The following is a 19,683-nucleotide window of genomic DNA, read 5'->3' as shown; positions in this document are numbered from 1 at the left end:
AACTATTCGCGTTCTGAGAGGGTCACTGGAAGCGTTTTTTTTCTCCCTTCGTGTTCTGGGAATCGGCTGCGGATCCGCACGCTACAGGTTGTAGGAGCTTGCTTCTGGAGGGAAGTTTGAGGAGCCTAACCTCCGGAAGTGGCTGAAACGGAGACTGCGCAGGGGGCCCGAGCGGGAGAGTCGCGGCGAGGGCGCTGGCGGAGGGACACGCGGGTCGTAGCAGGTCCCGCACTCCAGCCTCTCAAGGCCGGGATGTGCTGTCTGCTTGTCCTGGACTGAAGTGCACATGATCGAGTCATCCAAGGAGGAAAAAATCTGTTCCGGGTGAGCCCACGCCGCCCCGGATGTGCGATGGCTGAGGAGCGGACACCAGGGACCACACTCAGGTGGGAGTCAAGGCAGGGAATATAGGCACGATTTCGGTGGTCTTCGCCCCACCAGAGTGGGACCAGGCTCTCCTGAATGTTGAGACCAAGGTGGCTTACTAGAATATTTCTTCCTTGGGTGAGGATTTATTTCTAAGCCCTGCTCCGTGACTTGGGCGGGAAACTGAGGCACAAGTCGACAGCGTCTGCCGCGTGATAGTCTGTATTATCCATGTAGCTCAGATCCTCTTTCCCGGACTCACTCCAGTCCACTCCTTCCCCAGATCTCCCCCGAGCTCGCCGTGCTGCCTACCATTTCCCTCGCTCCCGGAGGCACCGCCTCTTCTTTCTTCCCTCTAATCTTCTAATTCAGGTTCTTCCCATATACTCTTCTGGTCACAATTTCACACACACCACACATGCACCTTCACTCTCTTTCTTTCCTTCCTTTCCTTGGCTGTTCTCTTTGCTTTCACTCTTGCTTCATTACTTTTGGCCCAAATTCTTCTCTTGGTGTTTGTAGGGCGGGGTGGGGGAACTGCAGGCAAATGGCGCAGACCATGTCTGACAACAACACTTGGCTTAATTCGAGAGCCAGCTTAGAACTTCATAAAGGGAGTTCGTTGACTTGGCTTCTATTCTGGTTCAACTGTTACTTACTTGTGACCTTGGTCTAATCACCTAGCCTTTGTAAGCCAATTTCTGTTCTATGAAGAAGGAAACTGAATTAGATCAACTCTAAGGTCCTGATTCTCAGTTCTAAAATTCTTTGTCTTCTAAACTATTCACTAGGCGTTGGGTGGTAACAGTACCCTGATAAGCTGAGAAGGAATAAAAACAACTATTTTGGAATCATGTATCCAGGTTACATGCCATTCAAACTTGTATCGTATTTTGGGTAAATCAGAAGTAATTCTTTTTGACATTTGAGAAGATATACATCCTACTGGTGAGATGCTGTTGTGTCGGTGTTTATTGTCGTTAACAAGTATGGTATGTAATAAAGATTTTTTTAACCGAACTTTCCCATTTTGCTTTCTTTAGATTGGGTTTCAGACCAAGACACCGGATTCTCCTAGTTAAGATAAAGAGCTTTGGGTGCCTGACAGTGAAAATGGCATAATCTGCGTTAACAGTTCACAGCTTGAAGGCATGACAGTTAAAGAACACACATGGACTTGTGGCATATGGAAATGTGTGCACAGAAAAAGGAAATCTATAATTTTTTAAAAGTAGGAAGGCATTCTTCCTTGCCAAAATGGGTACATTCTGTTCAGTTATCAAGTTTGAAAATCTCCAAGAATTAAAGAGACTGTGTCACTGGGGTCCCATCATAGCCCTTGGTGTTATAGCAATATGTTCTACAATGGCCATGATTGACTCTGTGTTGTGGTATTGGCCCTTACATACAACTGGAGGAAGTGTGAATTTCATCATGTTGATAAATTGGACTGTCATGATTCTTTATAATTACTTCAATGCCATGTTTGTCGGTCCGGGCTTTGTCCCTCTGGGGTGGAAACCGGTAAGACAATGAACTTTAATGATAATCATATATTTCGTTTTTGCCTTATCTACTAACCAGTAATACTAAACACAGCCTGCTGTTTGTCCTGGTGGAGATTAAGTGTATTACTCTAATCACTGATCAGAGATTTTAGTTCATGTCTATTTGAAGATATTCATCCAAAATAGCATTTTCCAAATATTCAATTTTATTGAATATTTGCTCTGCATTAAAAAAAAGTTGGAAGTGGGGTGGATTTCATGGTCAAAAGTTGAGGAAACATCACATATCATACACAATGAGGTTTGGATATAGGATCTGTTTTCATGTAATACATTAACATCCCTTAGAACTGAGAATAGCACTTTAGAAACTGCTGGTTTAAATCATAAGGCTTTTAAATCACTGCACTGAAAATATAACATTGGAAAGTATAGTCCAAATCCATTTATAGCTTAAAAACTACTAGAAAGTTTATGCTTGTGATGCCCATAAGCATAATCTTATGATATTTCCTACTAAGGGACATCACTTGATGGCTTGTCAGAAAGGCAGGATCTTGGGCTCCATCAGATCTACCAAATCGGAATCTTTAATTTAATAAAGTCCCCAGATGATTCTTAGGTATATTAAAGTTTGGGAAACACTGGTGTATATGGTGTGCTGCGTATTATTCAAAATGAGTACAGGAAGGGAAAGACACAATTTGCATTCTGAAAAAGCTTATAACCTAACCAAGAAGCCAACACACTTGTGCAAATTGTGAATATGATGGGTGCTGTTAAAGATAGAAGAATTGAGCATTTGCAGCCGGGAACCTGAGGGAGGAATGGGAATTTCCAAAGGAGATGGGGAAGAGGGCATTTCAGGTTGAGAGAATGGTGGAAGCATATATTCAGAAACAATGGACAGACCTGTGTGACTGGAAAAAAGATTATATGTATAGTACAGAGACAGCCAAAATAAAGGCAGATCAGGAAAGTTCTCAAATACATGAAAAATTGTAGGCCATAGGGAGTTTTAGAGGTTTTCAGCCAGAATCTGACATAGAGTTGTGTTATAGGAACATTATTTTGACAATATACAGTTTGTGCTGAAGAAAAACCACAGTAAAAGAAACTGGTTAGGAAGCGATTAAAGTGGCTGAAGAAAGAGGAGGTAATGGGGTAATGTCAAGGAGGGAGCAGATTTCAGAAAGAGTATCAATTCATGCTTAACTCCTCACCCTGAAATACATGCCAAGTTGTCAGCTACCTTTTTCTGAACTCCTCTCAATCCACTAAGATTGGGGGTGAACAGAACCAACTAGTGACATTGAATTTGGGTGGAGCATAGGGAAGAAAAATTTTAAATGACTTCTGGGTAATTGGGAAAGGGATGATGTTCCTTTCCATTTCCACAGGTATCACCCTTATCACTTATCATAATAATTAATGTTTGAATACTGTTTTCTACAACTAAGGTGATTTTCATTCTCACAACAAATGATGATTTGTTATACTTTTATATTATACTCATTTACTTGAAAAAAAAAATAGAAGTGGAGGTGGGGTGGGGCGAGCGTCACAGGTCCTGACAGGGAAGAAGTTGGCAGGTCCTGGCAGGGGACGAGCTGCGGTGGAGGCATCTCCGGGTATGGAAGGCTCCAGTGAGATGGAGTCGCGAGTTGCAGACACTGGGGCCGGCGAGACTGCGCGAGCAGGACGAGGATCCGGCAATTGGCTGCACCGCTCGGGGGGCCGTAGTCTCGGCGCCCCTGGGAGCCGACCGGTGGAAGCTCCTGCGGCAGATTCTGAAGCAAAAACACCTGGACGATTGTCTGTGACATGTATCTGTAAGAAGATTTGAATCATTTAATCTGTTTTCAGTAACAGAAGCCAAAAAAAGGGAAACTGACGAGGAGGTTGGTGCATGGGTCCAATATACAAGCATCTTCTATCCTGAATACAGTAACTCCTTAAGGCACAATAGTGGATCCTTGAATGTTGAAGATGTTCTTGCCAGCTTTGGCAACACAGGAAATGTTTCAGCCCTGAAGAGTTTTCACCACATTGCAAACTGGAATCCGATTGGTGCATTGATGTGTGTAGATATAATTTCAAATTTAGAAACTGCTTGGTCTTCTGCCATATCACGCTGTAGTTTAACAGGTTTAGTCACCACAGCTGAAAGGCATCATCCTCATAATGAAGCCAGAAAAGAATAAAGGTTGATCATGCAGGGCTGGCTGCCTGTGACATTGAACAATAGAGCTTGACTTCTTCATGTCTGTTAAATAAGACTATGGGGTGTGCTTATCTTGCTGCAATGATACTGAATTGTAACGAGAAAATGTTATATGTTGTGCAGCTCTGCAAAGGGGGTGTGCATCTGTTCTCACCTCATATGTATGGCAAAAGCTTTAAAACACTATTGAAACTGCCTAGTGGGCTTAAAGTCTAATGGCACAGAACTGGGCATAATAATGAAACAAAAATAAATAAAAAGTGCAAAGGCTTTAAAAAAAATCAGAAAATTGTTGTTTAAAAATATTTTAGCTCAAATAAGAGGACTGGAAATGCAAGTTAAGATTCCCTCCTTCCCTATCCCCCATAAAAGAAAATCATACTGTAGGAATCATACTTGAGTTCAGGCATCTGATGCATTTTTGTTTCTGTTTTGCTCCCAAGGAAATTTCTCAGGATACCATGTATCTCCAGTATTGTAAAGTCTGCCAAGCATACAAGGCACCACGTTCACATCACTGCAGAAAGTGTAACAGGTACCTCTCTTTCTTGCTGTTCACTGGGGACTGATCGACTAATTATTGATGTTTTCATTGTTCTTTCTACTATATTAGTGCTACTTCTGTTTACTGCAAGTTTGCCATATTATAAAAAATATTGTCAAAATTGTTGTTTCTATAATCTCCATTTTATACTTAAATTATCCAGATAAAAAGTAGATGTAATTCTTCTTTGTTACAAGTGGAAAGGTATTCTAGAAAAATACAAATTTGCTTTGCATCTTGCCCTACAAGAACAAGGTAAAAGTTATACCTTAAGTTTGTTTCCATATATCAAGATTAATTGTGTTTGTCAGCTGCCATCTGGACTAACTTTACAATTGTTCTGAGACTAAACTATAAGGGAGATCTGCTTTTCCTATCACTTATTAACAAATATTTACACTTTATACAAATCTAATAATCCAGGTGCCTATTATCACAAATGTTTTAATATCAGAAACTTAATCAGAAGAAAACCAAATAACTATTAAAAATGTGAAATAACCTAGGACCTTTTTTAATGAACAACTATAATCGCTGATTAATAAGAAATTTACAGAACCATTGAGAGCAACTGAAGTGTTGTTTGAGGCCAGAACATTTTCTTCTAGCAACGGTAAGGAACAGATGCATGGCAAGACATTGCTTGTTATATCATGTCTTATATTCTAGAGTTAGCTTGTCACAGAGATCCGTAACTAAAGGATACTGTGAGAACAGGAAGGAAGTTACGTATGTCTGTTTGAGCCCATTAACCCCCATGGAGGTTTATAAGGGATTCATTGAGTCTGTTGTAGTTCACTTGGGTCACTGCACTTACAAACTAGGTGAAAACCAGGAACCATGCTCATTTCTTTGTAGTGAGCATTATAAAGAGACCCTCTTTGAGTGGATCTCTTGACTTCTTTAAACAAATACTTGTAGCTGACATCTTTTCCTAAGAAGCTTTACAAAGCCTGCTCTTTCCTGTGCTGTTTAGAATTGAAAAGGAGTCACTGTTCATAATTGTTAAAAGCTCATAAAGGCCAGGCGCGGTGGCTCACGCCTGTAATCCCAGCACTTTGGGAGGGCAGATCGGGGGGATCACCCGAGGCTAGAAGTTCAAGACCACCCTGGCCAACATGGTGAAACCCCATCTCTACAAAAATACAAAAAGTAGCTGGGCATGACGGCGGGTGCCTGTAATCCCATCTACTCTGGAGGATGATGGAAGAGGATTTCTTGATCCCAGGAGGCAGAGGTTGCAGTGAGCCAAGATCATGCCATTGCACTCCAGCCTGGGTAACTGAGACTGTGTCTCAAAAAAATAAAAGTAATTTTAAAAAAGTTCGTACGGATTTTTCTTTCTGTTCTATGAGGTATAGTTCTTCCATAGCTCATGGACATGCTGGATTCCTATTTGCTTGACCTTTTGAAGACCAGAGTTATTTAAGGTAGACAGGATTTTCTGCCTCACATTTTATGTAAATTTTTCTTGTTAGATGTGTGATGAAGATGGACCATCACTGTCCTTGGATCAACAACTGTTGTGGTTACCAAAATCATGCTTCGTTCACACTGTTTCTCCTTTTAGCACCACTGGGTTGTATCCATGCTGCTTTCATTTTTGTGATGACTATGTATACACAGCTTTATAATCGGGTAAGTGAAAATAAAAATGTCTGTTGTAAAATCATCCATGCCAGTTTAAATGGTAGTTATCTAGATTATTTAAGAGGTTCCTTTTGGAAATATGCTTTCTGTGATTTAGTTGAGGAAACAGAACTTTGTTTTACTGCTCTATTGGTTCCTTTTTAGAAAGCATCAAAACTTACATTTCAGGATGAGGAAAGATTATCTGTTCTGGAAACTTAACATGCTCTAGTTGAAGCTGATTGTTATTTTAGTACTGTATATATAATTTGTTAGACTTCATACTTAATAGTTACGGAAAGAATAGTGAGAAAAAAAAAGAGCAAGAAAAAAAGACACACTAGTGCTTCCTACTTTTATCCCGTTCATGTGGCAAGTTGTAGTTCTTTGTTCATTTCTGATTCTAGTGCCTGGAAGGTGGCTCTTGGAGCAGAGCACACCATAAATATAAACAGATGAAACCAGCAACAGATCAGGTTGATTTGTGGACAAGTAGTCATGAGATCAAATTCAGGGGACACAAAGAAAACTCCCTAAAGAGGCCTTGAAAGTAAACGAGGGACAGACGCCTGATGGGACTGCCAAACTGGAGAGTCTGTCCTTTGAGGAGGCGACGGCCCATATTTGATCTGCCAGCTTTTGGTGTTTGGGAATTCCAGCCCACAAAAATCTGAAAATCTGGATTTTTCTGTGAAATCTCTTAATTGTTAAACGTCGGCACCTAACTCTGAATGTCTGAAACATGATGCAGGCCAGGCAGCACACATCTGTGGCCATATTTGGCCTGCATTTTGTCAGTTCTTCACCACTGTCTGTAAAACATGAAGGAAGAAACAACTGAATTCTAGGTAGCACCTGTCGCTGTGGAAGAATATTGCGGTGTACAATAGCAAGGAGAAGAGAGAAGACACAGTTCTGGTTTAGGTTAGTGTCTAGTGTTGTTGATGTGTGTTAATATTTGCAGGGTATTCTTGACACTTTGTGAGGAAACAACAACAAAAAGCCACATTTGAGAAAACTAAGAATGATATCGTGCACATCGGTCTGAGCTCAAGTTACAATATTAATTAAAAATAGCTGTGTTTGCTTTGGCCACAGGGTCATGTTGTCATCTGTTTGATCAAGTTGTTGTCAATGTCACAGTAGAGTCTGACCAGGTACCACAACCAAATATTTTGTGTGTGTGCTATTGTTGCTGTGCTAGCTCTCCTTCGGATGGAACACAGTGAAGATTGACATGAGTGCAGCCCGGAGAGATCCTCTTCCAATTGTTCCATTTGGATTAGCTGCATTTGCTGCCACCTTGTTTGCCTTGGGATTAGCTTTAGGAACAACCATAGCTGTCGGGATGTTATTTGTTATCCAGGTAAGCATCTCTGTTCCCTCTAATTAAAAGTGTCAAGTTACTGGGACCGATTGAACAAGAAAGAGATAAAGGTTGTGTTCAGGTGTGCGGTATGACGTGGAAATTACTTTTGCTTATTTCCATTAAGTAACTAATCTCCTCTGTATTAGTCAGATAATTTCAAAGTAATTTTGCCAGAATTTCTAGGTATTGATTTAGTTTTTAAAATGTTAACTTGGAGTTGGGTAAGTTCTGGAGCACTTCAGAATTGAGAGAGTTCTTCTCACCTGTACAGTCTGTCTTGCTCTTCACATCCTTCCCAGTAGAGAAGTCTTACTGTTTTCCCCTCCCTACAGATGATTAATTAATTGATTCTCAAAAACTTTAAGTGACTTACCCACTGTCACCCATTTCACGTACTTGGTAAATATCAATGTTACTTTGTAATGGTATGTATTTAATAATAGTAGTAATCATAATATAGCTAACATTTATGGAGCACTTCTTATGTGTAAGGCACTGTTTTAGGCACCTTACAGATATTAGCTCATTTAATCTCCATAACAGCCCTATGATAAAGATGCTGTTTAATGCCTACTCTGATTAATCACTCTGCTAATTTCTGAGGCTGCAAAAATGATAATGAAGAGGTAGCTGCCCTTAGAAACTGACAGTTAATAGTAAACAGTTAACCCTAATACAAGGCCATATATATATACATCATAGATTTATGTGCACAGTGCTATGAGAACAGAGAGGAGGAGACCTGGCCCTGAAAGAACCAGAAACCATTCTTATAACTTATTGCATTCACGTAATTAATTCATTCATTCATTGAAGGCCAACTGTGGGCCAGGTATTGTGCTAGGCCCTTGGAATATGATGAGGACTCCTGGGCCAAGGCTGTTTCTTTTTCTTTTGTTTTGAGACAGAGCCTGGCTCTGTCGGCTCAGGCTGGAGTGGAGTGGCACGATCTTAGCTCATTACAGCCTCCACCAAAGCTGTTTCTAACATGCTACACTGTCTCTGTGAAGGCACAACCAGACTTTAAGGTAATTTGGTTTTGTTTTAAGGTAAGCTGGTTTTGTTTATATGTTATTATTGTCTACTAGCCTGGAACCAAATTATTTGAAAAATTTTTCCCAATGCCTCTAATTTAGAATCATATTAGAAATAAACTAAGATCCTGTAATATAAAAGCCTGTATATGTGGAATTATATCTAGGAAAATCAAATAATGGAATAAAGATCAAATACATTCATTATTTTTAAGGCAAGTGAAATATTAAGGTTGACTGAAATGAGTCACTGTTACTTCTCATAGATTAATCATAAATTTAAGTTAGTTAAAAATAGTGATAAAAGATTTTAATAGCAAATTACAAGTAAGCACTGATTAAATGGATTATATTAATGTTTTATTAATGCTGTCAAAACCTTGCTCTGAAAATAGTATTCAAGACATGAAGTTTGATTAAAATACTAGATTCAGATTTGATTATGGATGAGTGTAATCGTTGTTACGAGAGGTACCAGGGTGGAGTAGTTAAGAACAGACTTTGGAGTCAGATGGATGACATGGTAATTATGTTATTTAACCTCTGTTATCCTTGTTATCTTTGTCTATGGAATGGAGTAATAATAGCTATCTCAGAGGATTATGAATATGATAATCTTAAAGGAACCTGGATCACATTATTAAATTTTACTATCATTTAATTTCCAGATGAAAATAATTCTCAGAAACAAAACTTCTATTGAATCATGGATTGAAGAGAAGGTAAATTTTAATAATTGTTTCTTTAGTATTAATAATGTATATTAATAAAGGACTAGTAAAGTCCTCAATATTGATAAAGTCTATTAATAGACCAGATTAACAAAAAGTGCCTGAAAGTGAAAACATGGCTGTCAAATGGCTTCCGTAAGTCATTTACATGCCACAAGAAAAGGTGAATGTAGGAAACATTTTTATTCATTCTGTAACTCCTGCAGAAATGTGCCTCTCATATACCCTGAGTGGTTGCAGAGGCCTAAGCCACACATCAAACCATTTGTCCGTTGTCTCTTAGACTAGAGGAGAAAGCAGCCCGTTTGGAAAGGAGCTTCCAACCTACCAAGCAGACACCAAATTTTTCTCAGTGTTGTAGACATTCGGTGAAGCTCCTAACATTTAGCTTGTTGCAGACCTCACAACCTCATTCAGTCCATTGTGATTCTAGCGTGAAACACAAATCTGACTCCCCTGCTCCCTGTTTAAAACTTCTCAGAGCCTCACCATGGCTGTGGCAGGGGTTGAAACTCAGATTCCTGCAGGGTCCAAGCAGATAATGCCAGTGAAGGGGAGCAAGCTTGTATACAAAGAGTTGCCTGGCAGAACGAGTGGATTGTTGCCACAGGGGAATGTTCACATTTTCTAAATTACAAAATAAGGAGAAGAATAGCATTGTTTTATATCTTTACAAATCTCTTTAATGTCCGACTTAACAGAAGACAGTTGGATTCTCACTTCTGCATTCAGTCTGTTGAGATACGTTGCTTTGATTGATGTATATGAAGATCCAGCCTCACAGATAAGTAGATAGAAATGAACAGAGTATTTTAATAGGCCTTTACATGATAATAGTGGATGTTCTACCATGTTATATTAAAAACTTGACAAGTGCTATTTCTTATCAAAGGTTTTTATACCTTTTTATTTTAAAATCATCCGTCTATCTTACTCTTTGGATGAGTCTTTTACCAATATGTGGTTTTATGTAACATCAGCCATTGGTCACTTGGGAAATACTAGTTTACTGGGTTATGTAGATTTTCCAAGTGTTAACACCTTTTATTATACAGTATCCCAAAATTGCATTCACTTATATGAATATATCAGTTTTATGAGAAAAGATTCTTAAGTATTAGAAAGCTGTCAGGCTCACAGTGGGAGATACAAGGTTTTTTAATTCTAATATTCATTTGAAAGCCTTAATTTTTTGCTGGCAACCCATACTGTCAGCTATTTCCCTTGAAGTGACTGCCAGACTATTCATTTTTGGTGAAATGTTCACTAAGTACCAAAGTCTGAATAACCTTAGTTTGCTACATTACTCATTCTTTCAAGTAAAAATAGTGTTACATGGAAAAAGCTGGCTGTACAGCTTTTGTTAGCTTACAGCTTAACCACTATTTTACTTGAGATGATCATTCTATTTGGGCATGCTTTATGTGTACTTCTCATTTTGTCACGCAGAATATTAAAAATAAAGGACATCTCCTGGAAAGTTGAGATTTAATATTTAAAAATAATTTTTACTGCTTCATCAAGGACATTCTTACATGACATTGCTCATAACTACTAACACAGTTTGGTGCAACTGCCTTGGTTTCTGCTAAGATGCCAGCAGTTTTATTCACCATTGCAAACGTCAACACAACAAAAAGACAAATAACATTTCAGTATTATTAGGAAAATAGCTTGGCCTTGCTGACCTGCAAGAAGTGTTGAAAACTCAAAGTAGTCTACACGGCATGCTTTGAGAACCACTGATATATAGGTTTAAGTCTGATGTCTTAGCTTCTGCATAGACTTTTTATGACTTCTTTTTTTGTTTTTTGGAGACAGAGTCTAGCTTTGTTGCCCAGGCTGTAATGCAGTGGCACAATCTTGGCTCACTGCAACCTCCGCCTCCTGGGTTCAAGTGATTCTCCTGCCTCAGCCTCCCAAGTAGCGGGAATGACAAGGTGTATGCCACTACACCCAGCTAAGTTTTGCATTTTTAGTAGAGAAAAGATTTCACCATGTCGCCAGGCTGGTCTTAGACTCCTGACCTCGAGTAATCCACCCACCTCAGCCTCCCAAAGTGCTGGGATTCCAAGCATGAGCCATTGCACTCGGCTGACTTCTCACCTACTTCTCCAGCCTCATTTCCTACCCTTCTCTACCCTGTCTCACACTTGATACTAAATTACTCATAGTTTGTACATCTTACACTTCTGTATCCTTTCATGTGTTGTTCCCTCTGCCTGTAACACTCTTCCCTCTTTTTTCCCTGGATTTCTTGCTTCTCAAGACTTAGTTAAGGTATTGTTTCTCCCAAGGAGCCTTCCTGGACCCTCCCTAGACTTGGCTAAATACCTTTTGTTTCCTTTGTTCCCTTTTCCCAGAGCATCTGCCACATCCCTTTGTCACCTTTTAACACACAGTATTGATAGAATCCTAACATCATTGAGTGCTTCTGTTAGGCAAACACATGTCTTAGTCATTTTGTAAATGACTCTTATGTTTACCAGTTTTTCTTGGTAAATTTTTAGCCTAGATATCTGTTCTTTGAAGTTCAGTCCAGTTTGAAGACTCCGAAGCTTTGTTTATAAAAAGGAAAAAGAAATTATTCTTTACTTTCTGGGTGAGGATGGATTGATATAATTTAATAGGTTCATATGCATTATAGCTTAATATTTTAGTAAATAGTTAACTTTAATATCACTTTACAAACACTCGCAATAAGCTTTTCCATAAACATTGTCCCCAATAATAAAATATTTCGAAGTATCATTTCTAATAAGCATAACAAATCTATTGACATTAGATTCACTTTTTTTTTTTTTTTAATTTTTGCTAAGAACCAAGGCTCCTTATAAACTGCCATGCTACATTTAGAAATTACTTCAGATGGAATTGGGTATGCTCAATGATATGGCCATAGACTAGAAATTATTTCAGAAGAAGTACTTTATTGCTGAGTAAAAAATTCAAATAAATGATCATATTAAATTTATAGGAAATTTATATTCATCAGACACTATAAATTTATCCAACAAATTTCAAGGGGTTTGTACACTTATTGTTAAAATAAATAATGTATCTTTACCACTAGGTGTCAGTGGAACTTAAGATATCCAAAGCCAGTTTATTTCCTTAAATTAAAGCTAACAATTTAAACGCCTGGAATATAATTTAGCAAGCTGAATGATTATGTACATGCATAACATGTACTTATAAATGCATATATAAATGAGTATGTATACATGTGTGATAGTATAAAAAAAGAAAGAAGATCTCCTGTATATATCTGCTACCTTTAAAAAATGTTTTTCATAAAACAACTCTCCTATTACACCTTTCCTGGCCATTCCCACGGGCATCACTGCACCCAAGATTCAACTGTTAAATTCTGATACAACTGTTATGTTCTCATGCACCCTGCAGAACAGTTCTGTCTTGAATAAAACAGTTCCATCCTGAATAAACCTTTACCTTTCTCCTGAATCTGTTTATCAGCATCCCTTCTATATACCTGAACACCCAGGAGCATTGAGGACATTTTATATATGAGATAAAGTTAGCTAACTCTTTTAGTAAATCTTTATGAGTGCTTATTCCTAAAGAAACCCTGACAGATATTTTCCAGGTAATCACGTACAAAGTTGGTGTTCTATATCAGCTTCTTCCTGTACTGTGATGAAGTTGCCTGTTGCTTCTGTGTGCACTAATATTACAGTGGGGAGGAAGTATTTTTCTGAATGCTAGAAACTTGAGAAATAAGTGTTCTCAATAATATAGTACTGAAGGCCACTTAGACAGAGGCACCTGCCATCTTACGTCTTTGTTACCCACAGGCTAAAGATCGAATTCATTATTATCAACTAGATGAAGTCTTTGTTTTTCCTTATGATATGGGAAGTAGATGGAGGAACTTCAAACAGGTATTTACGTGGTCAGGGGTCCCTGAAGGAGATGGACTTGAGTGGCCAGTAAGAGAAGGCTGTCACCAATACAGCTTAACAGTGAGTATATTTTTTCAAGTAGCCCTTCCTTTTTACCTCACCTTCTTTCCCTTAACTCCCCTTCAACTCAAGTGACATAATCGTAGTAAAATAAGTCATATGAGTGTTTTCACTCTGTCAAAATGAATCTAATAATCCTAAAGGACTTCTTGTATCACGTTTCTTCCTTTATTTAAATCTCTCCGTAACGCTCTATACCTGTGAGATTAAGTCCTGATCCCTTAACATAGTTTTATGAAATCTGGCTGAAAATGACCTTCCAACTGTCATGAATTCCTTGTATATTCCTGTCACCCAGCTTTGCCCACAATTTTTTCCATCTTCTGTGACCTCCACTCTATCTAAAATGATTAGGACTAGTTCCAGTCTACCTGTTCCATAAAGTTTAACCTACCCCTGTAGACTCATCTGAATTCAGCATTTAATCATATATTACTATAGGGTAGCTTATGAAGTTGCATATTTTTATTTCTTTATATCTGTAATTAACAAGACTCTAGGACAGAGACCATGAATTATCTTTATTTCTCCTACTCTATCTAATATAGTTCTATTTAATAGTAGCTATGTCAAAAAGAAGTAAGTTTTAATGATGACTTTTATTCATTCATTCAACTTCATTATTAAATCTTCTTCATTATTCATTTGTAGTTTGTCTGCTATGTCTCTGCAGAATCAGTGAATCTCAGTGTTTTCACCTGAGAAACTTCATGAGGTCAGAGAATATACTCTCTGATCCCTGGGCCACAGTAGGCACTCTAGGAATATACACAGGTGAGGACATCAGAGTGAACAGCAGGAAGAAAACCTCACTCTCAGCCCCTGGTTCTTAGTCATAAGGCCTTATTTCCCTGCTGAAACAACCTGTGGCCTTTAAATTATCAGCAACTTGAAATGCTGGAAAATTGGGAGTTTGCCATACCACTCTGACAGTTGATGAGGAAAGGCTATTTTTTAACATTGAGACAAGAGACTTCATTTTTTCTTTTTATTTCTTTCAAACAGATAGAACAGTTGAAACAAAAAGCAGATAAGAGAGTCCGGAGTGTAAGTACTTCTTTTGCAATGATAATTTTTTTTCATTTGTTAGGCTGTGTACTTCCATATAGTCTTTTAATTGACTTAGACTAGAAACCAATTGTTCGCTTTTATTAAATAGTATTCCTTAATACATTTGTTAAAATTTGATGCAGTTAACTTTTTTTTTTTTTAATTTAAATAGTTGAGACTAGAGGTTGGAAGGAATTCAGTCAATTTATATTGCCAACATAGGAAAATAATTATCTTCAATATAGCTCCTTAATGTGAAACCTGTCCTTACAACTATCTTTTTTGGATACGATGGCCGCCAGCCACATGTGGCTGTTTTATTTAAATTTGTTAAAATTAAAAAAGATTCAATTTCTTGTTTGCATTAACCACATTGTAAGTGCTCAGTAGCTATGTGTGTCAAGTGCTGCTGCACTGGATACCAAAGATACAGAACATTTCCATCATGGCAGAATGTGTTTAGACAGCCCTGCTCTAAATTTAATTCTTAGTTATGGGCTTGAAATGAGGAGTAAGAAAAGCCTTGAGAACTAGAAACATCAGTTGCTTCCCAGGGACCTGGGTGGATGGGGAACTGGGAGGTTCCCCTAGAATGGGAACTCGAAGGCTTGTCACTGGATTTTTCGGATCTCCCTTTAAAAACTGAAGTTCAGACTTAAAAGTCAGATATCATGGGTGAATATTTAAAGGTTTTTTCTGATCCCTGATGACAGGTTCGCTATAAAGTAATAGAAGATTATAGTGGTGCCTGCTGCCCTTTGAATAAGGGAATCAAAACCTTCTTCACAAGCCCCTGCACTGAAGAGCCTCGAATACAGCTACAAAAAGGGGAATTTGTTTTAGCCACAAGAGGTTTACGGTAAGTAATAGGAAGTACTGTATTTGACAAAATTAATATCTAGCCTAAAATTAATTTTAATCTTTTAAATATTTCAGATACTGGCTGTATGGAGACAAAATTCTTGATGATTCTTTTATAAAAGGTATGGAAATGGAAGAGCGTGTTTAAAGGACAAGACTATTAGCAATAATTCCAGATTTTACAAGAATAACTTACATAAAATAATCACATGCCTAATGCATTGGGGGAACTGCATAGAAGGGCACATCGCTAAGCAACAAAAAGAAGTTCCTTATGTATATCTCTAGAGCTCTTGTGTTTTTCAAGCCTTTTTAATGATAGCTAACATTTCAGCTCATACTTAACTATGGGACAAGTATTTGTATAAGTGCTTCGCTTAAGGTGTAAAAGTCCCGAAAAGACCTCAGAGGTGCACACTATCATTTACATTTAATTGAGGGAACTGAAACAGAGAGGCTAAGCAACTTGCCGTAGCCATGCACTAAAAACAGATACAGCTACGGCTGAACCCCAAGCAGTCGGACTCCACATGTGTACCAAACCCCTGTACTATTTGCCCCCCAGCTTTGAATGAGCATTTCTTTTAAGCTATTATAAAAACCAATAGATTGAAACTCTGTGTTTTAAGTTTTAGAATTGTTCCTTTTAAAAGTAAAGATTAGCTTGGGATGTTCTTTAAAAAACATTGGGGGTTAATCATAAATCAACCCCATATGACAGCCTTGATATAGAAATGTATATGTTAGGCCAGGCCTGGTGACTCACGCCTGTAATCCCAGGACTTTGGGAGATCAAGGTGGATGGATCACTTGAGATCAGGAGTTCAAGACTAGCCTGGCCAACATGGTAAAACCCTGTCTCTACTAAAAATACAAAAATTAGCCGGGCATGGTAGTGTGCACCTGTAATCCCAGGTGCCCCAGAGGCTGAGACAGGAGAATCATTTGAAGATGGGAGGCAGAGATTGCAGTGAGCTGAGATCATGCCACTGCTCTCCAACCTAGGTGACAGAGCAAGATTCCATCTCAAAAAAAAAAAAAAAAAAAAAAAAAAAAATTTGTATGTTAAGAAAAGTCTAAAAAGGAAATTCACAAAGGCTACAAGGCTACAAGGAGGTAGTTCCCTGGAAAAGATGGAGTATAATGGTGTGCCCAAAACATCTTTGCTGATCATACACATATAAGTAAACACCCATATTAAGTTCACCCCAACTTTAGTTACGAACTGTCATTAACCACATTAGTCCCTATTCTGGATCATAGAATTTGGGAAATATCTGTTCCTAGCTTGTTAGGAACCTTATTCCCCCCGCACCCCCTTCAAAATGTGCTTATAATAGCGAAGGGGAAAATATAAGTCTAAAAGGTTATTAATTTGAATCAATAGGACTTACTGCTTTCAGTAATGTCACTGTCATCCATCAGACTATTTCACTTCAATTTCATTTTCTCCCTCAGGTGTTTCAAGAATAAGAGGATGGTTCCCTAGAAAATGTGTGGAAAAGTGTCCCTGTGATTCTGAAACAGATCAAGCTCCAGAGGGCGAGAAGAAAAATAGATAGCTACTGTCAAAATGAAATTATCCTTTACGTCTGCTTAATTACTTGAAAATTGTATATATTACTAAAGAATTATGCAATGAGCCTACTCTGGTTAAGATGTTCTTTTCCTCAAAGGTGCCCTAGTGCCATGATTTAAATATTTTTATTACCGTTTTGAAATGGAGAAGCCATTCTGCATATGCCTTTGAATTCTTGCCCCTCTTTACCACCTCTTCTTGCCCCTCAGAAGGAAAACATTTCACCCGAATAAGTGAATGGCATTTTCTCTAGGATTTTCTTATGCACCATACACTCTGGACCTCACCTGCAGATAGAGTTCCCCCCTTGCCAGGAGCATCTGCATGTGTTACTTTTCCCTCAGTTGATATTTCTTATATGATATTCTAGATACTATAGAATTCAACTTGTCAGATTCAGTATAAGCTCAAATTTTGTTACCTGTCTTTTAATAATGCAAATTTTGTCAAATCAAATAAAGATCAATGGATGTTCTGTAGAATCAGTTTTTACTTAAAGCATTTTTCATTTTGCTGACTAAAAAGATTCGTCTTCATTCCTTATGGAAAAACTGCTCTGCTGCCCTGTGGAAAATTAGCATCTTAAAGCATTTCTTAAGAGATGACACACTTGCTTCAATATATTAACCCTGTTAATGGGATATTGAGCTCATAGTGATGGCAGTGGATGGCAGTGGTGGCCTGAGGGAAGTTGCGGGGGAGCTGGGAATAGGCGGGAGCTGGGCGTGGCTACAGCTGCCCAGCCGTGGCTGTAGACTGGGCATCCCTGCACTCTAGGGGGCCCAGGGAAACCCCCAAACCCCTCCACACCGCCTGGCCTCTCCCTGCTCCTGGCACCCATTCTGGAACAAAGGTGAGGCCAAGCCTGGCGCTGTCGGGACCTGGCTGGGTATGCATGAGCTCTGAGTGGTGCTGACACCAGCACCCTGCCACCTAGGCCCCCTCTAGACTTTCGGCTGCCAGCCACAGAGCATTCCAGCTAGTGAAGCGACACCCCAAGGATCCTGTGACAATAAACATAGTGATATCAAACTACTCATGTATACTTGAGTAAAAAAAACAAAGCTCGTATGAGTGGTAGGATCCAAGCTGGTGGGCTTGGATGCTTACAGTTGGGCTTGTCTGAGCATAAGAGTAAAATGCCAGAAGGAAAAAGAATGTATTTCTTTAGACTTCAGAAAACTTTCAAAGAAGGGAGTATGAAGCTTTGGGGGCCAGGCTTGTAATAGTTAAGAATAAGGGGAGAGGCCTTGGGAATTCAGGGAACACACACGTAAAATATATGTTAGATGAAGTCATGTTATTGTGAAGCAAGAAGGTAGGACAGTCTTGAGTTGGCATTTGAAGCAGATGAAGGGACAAGTCGTGTACTTTGGGATATCTGTGTTTTAGAGAGAGCAGCAAGAACCAAAACAGGCTGAAATGTACCTGACACGTTGGATAAACAGGAAGGAAACGGGTGAAGTTCAGCTGGAAGGAGGGAGGGGAGAATAGGAAAGGAAGCGAAGACGAGAAAGTTAAAGTGATAACAGGAGCTAGACCTTATTAATGTTAATCCCTGCCTTCCGTTTTGTTTCAGATACTTAAGAATAGACATTTCATTGGCTTCTCTGGCCTCAAAGTCTAGAAAGACCAAGAACATTCTCTTTAACTCAGCTGGAGGCCAGAAAAGAATACTATTAGTATTCAAGATTACTTAGAGTACAGCAAAGATGATAAAAGAGAATGGATATAAGTTGTGCTCAGTTGGAGTTGTGGTTCAGTTGGTTTTTTTGTTTGTTTGTTTGTTTGTTTGTTTTTGAGACAGAGTCTCACTCTGCCACCCAGGCTGGAGTGCACTGGCATGATTTTGGCTCACTGCAACCTCCGCCTCCTGGGTTCAAGCTATTCTGCCTCAGCCTCTTGAGTAGCTTGGAGTACAGGCATGGGCAACCATACTCAGCTAATTTTTGTATTTTATTTTAGTAGAGACAGGGTTTCACCATGTTGGTGAGGCTGGTCTCGAAATCCTAATCTCAGGTGATCTGCCCACCTCAGCCTCCCAAAGTGCTAAGATTACAGGCTTGAGCCACCATGCCTAGCCTCAGCTGGTATTTGTTTTATTCTTCACAGCTATGGGATAAGAAGGTTTGGTCTTCCGAACTTATTTTCTTCAGTAGTTATCAAACCTGGCTGCAGACTAGAATCATCTTGGGATCTTTCAACAATCCCACTGCCCAGGCTGTATCCAGCCATTTAAATAAGAATCCCTGGAATGGCACACAGGCATTGGTGTCTTTTTAAACTTCCCAGATAATTCTATTTTGCAGACAAGTTTAAGAACAGATACTGTACTTGATTTTTAAGGTGTTCTTGTTTAAGACTGATTCTTATGGTCCGTGAGGCAACAAACACCACAACGTAAGTATCTGCAATCATTTATTTTAAAGACTTTTTACAAGTAAAAGCAACATGTGTTATCTGGGGGTAAGGTAGAGCAGAAACTGGAATCCGAGGGTGGAGGAAGATCAGTTTTTTCCTTCACAGAAGATAAGCCTGTTGTGTGGGTGTCTTGCTTGCCCATAGATCTTTGTTTCCAGTCCAGGAGGGTTTTATTCAGTGCTTGCTTCATTTACTGGAAAAGTTCACCGGGCCTAAGCGTCAACTTCCCTCACAGCTTCCAGCTCAGCAGCAAATTGTAGTGAACACATTGAATCTCCACTTACTACTGTAAATAATGCTTTTAACAGCATTCCTTTTGGATAATATGACATAGACCCATTTTTTTTTTTTTTTTTTTTTTTAGGTAGAGTTTTGCTCTTGTTG

The 19,683-nt window shown here is 38.9% G+C and overlaps 1 protein-coding gene across 3 annotated transcripts; it reads left to right on the top strand.

Annotated features, from left to right (window-relative positions):
- Positions 1–150: 150 nt before the first annotated feature.
- ZDHHC6 (zDHHC palmitoyltransferase 6) lies at positions 151–17,363 on the top strand. Of its 3 annotated transcripts, XM_074382881.1 has the most exons (12): positions 151–386; positions 1,410–1,890; positions 4,542–4,633; positions 6,121–6,280; positions 7,476–7,637; positions 8,549–8,668; positions 9,343–9,396; positions 13,221–13,388; positions 14,394–14,435; positions 15,152–15,297; positions 15,375–15,421; positions 16,758–17,363. In XM_074382881.1, the coding sequence occupies exons 2-12, from the start codon at positions 1,624–1,626 to the stop codon at positions 16,859–16,861; spliced, it is 1,362 nt and encodes a 453-aa protein (XP_074238982.1). In that variant the 5' UTR covers positions 151–386; positions 1,410–1,623; the 3' UTR covers positions 16,862–17,363. The 3 variants fall into 3 exon arrangements, with proteins under 3 accessions (XP_074238982.1, XP_003922246.1, XP_039320936.1); XM_003922197.4 differs by lacking the exon at positions 8,549–8,668 and having other exon boundaries at positions 158–386; XM_039465002.2 differs by lacking the exons at positions 151–386; positions 8,549–8,668 and having other exon boundaries at positions 1,749–1,890; positions 6,213–6,280.
- The last annotated feature ends 2,320 nt before the right edge of the window (positions 17,364–19,683 follow it).

Source organism: Saimiri boliviensis, chromosome 12 (genome assembly GCF_048565385.1).
Source record: "Saimiri boliviensis isolate mSaiBol1 chromosome 12, mSaiBol1.pri, whole genome shotgun sequence".
NCBI lineage: Eukaryota > Metazoa > Chordata > Mammalia > Primates > Cebidae > Saimiri > Saimiri boliviensis.
This window is presented reverse-complemented; position numbering and strand designations above follow the sequence as displayed.

Excerpts from the sequence above, each read along its gene's own strand:
- ZDHHC6 (XM_074382881.1), top strand. The coding sequence starts at position 1,624 with ATGGGTACATTCTGTTCAGTTATCAAGTTTGAAAATCTCCAAGAATTA. Across the intron at positions 7,638-8,548 it reads GGATGTTATTTGTTATCCAG|AGCCTGGCTCTGTCGGCTCA; the intron begins GTAAGCATCTCT and ends GTTTTGAGACAG. Across the intron at positions 9,397-13,220 it reads AATCATGGATTGAAGAGAAG|GCTAAAGATCGAATTCATTA; the intron begins GTAAATTTTAAT and ends TGTTACCCACAG.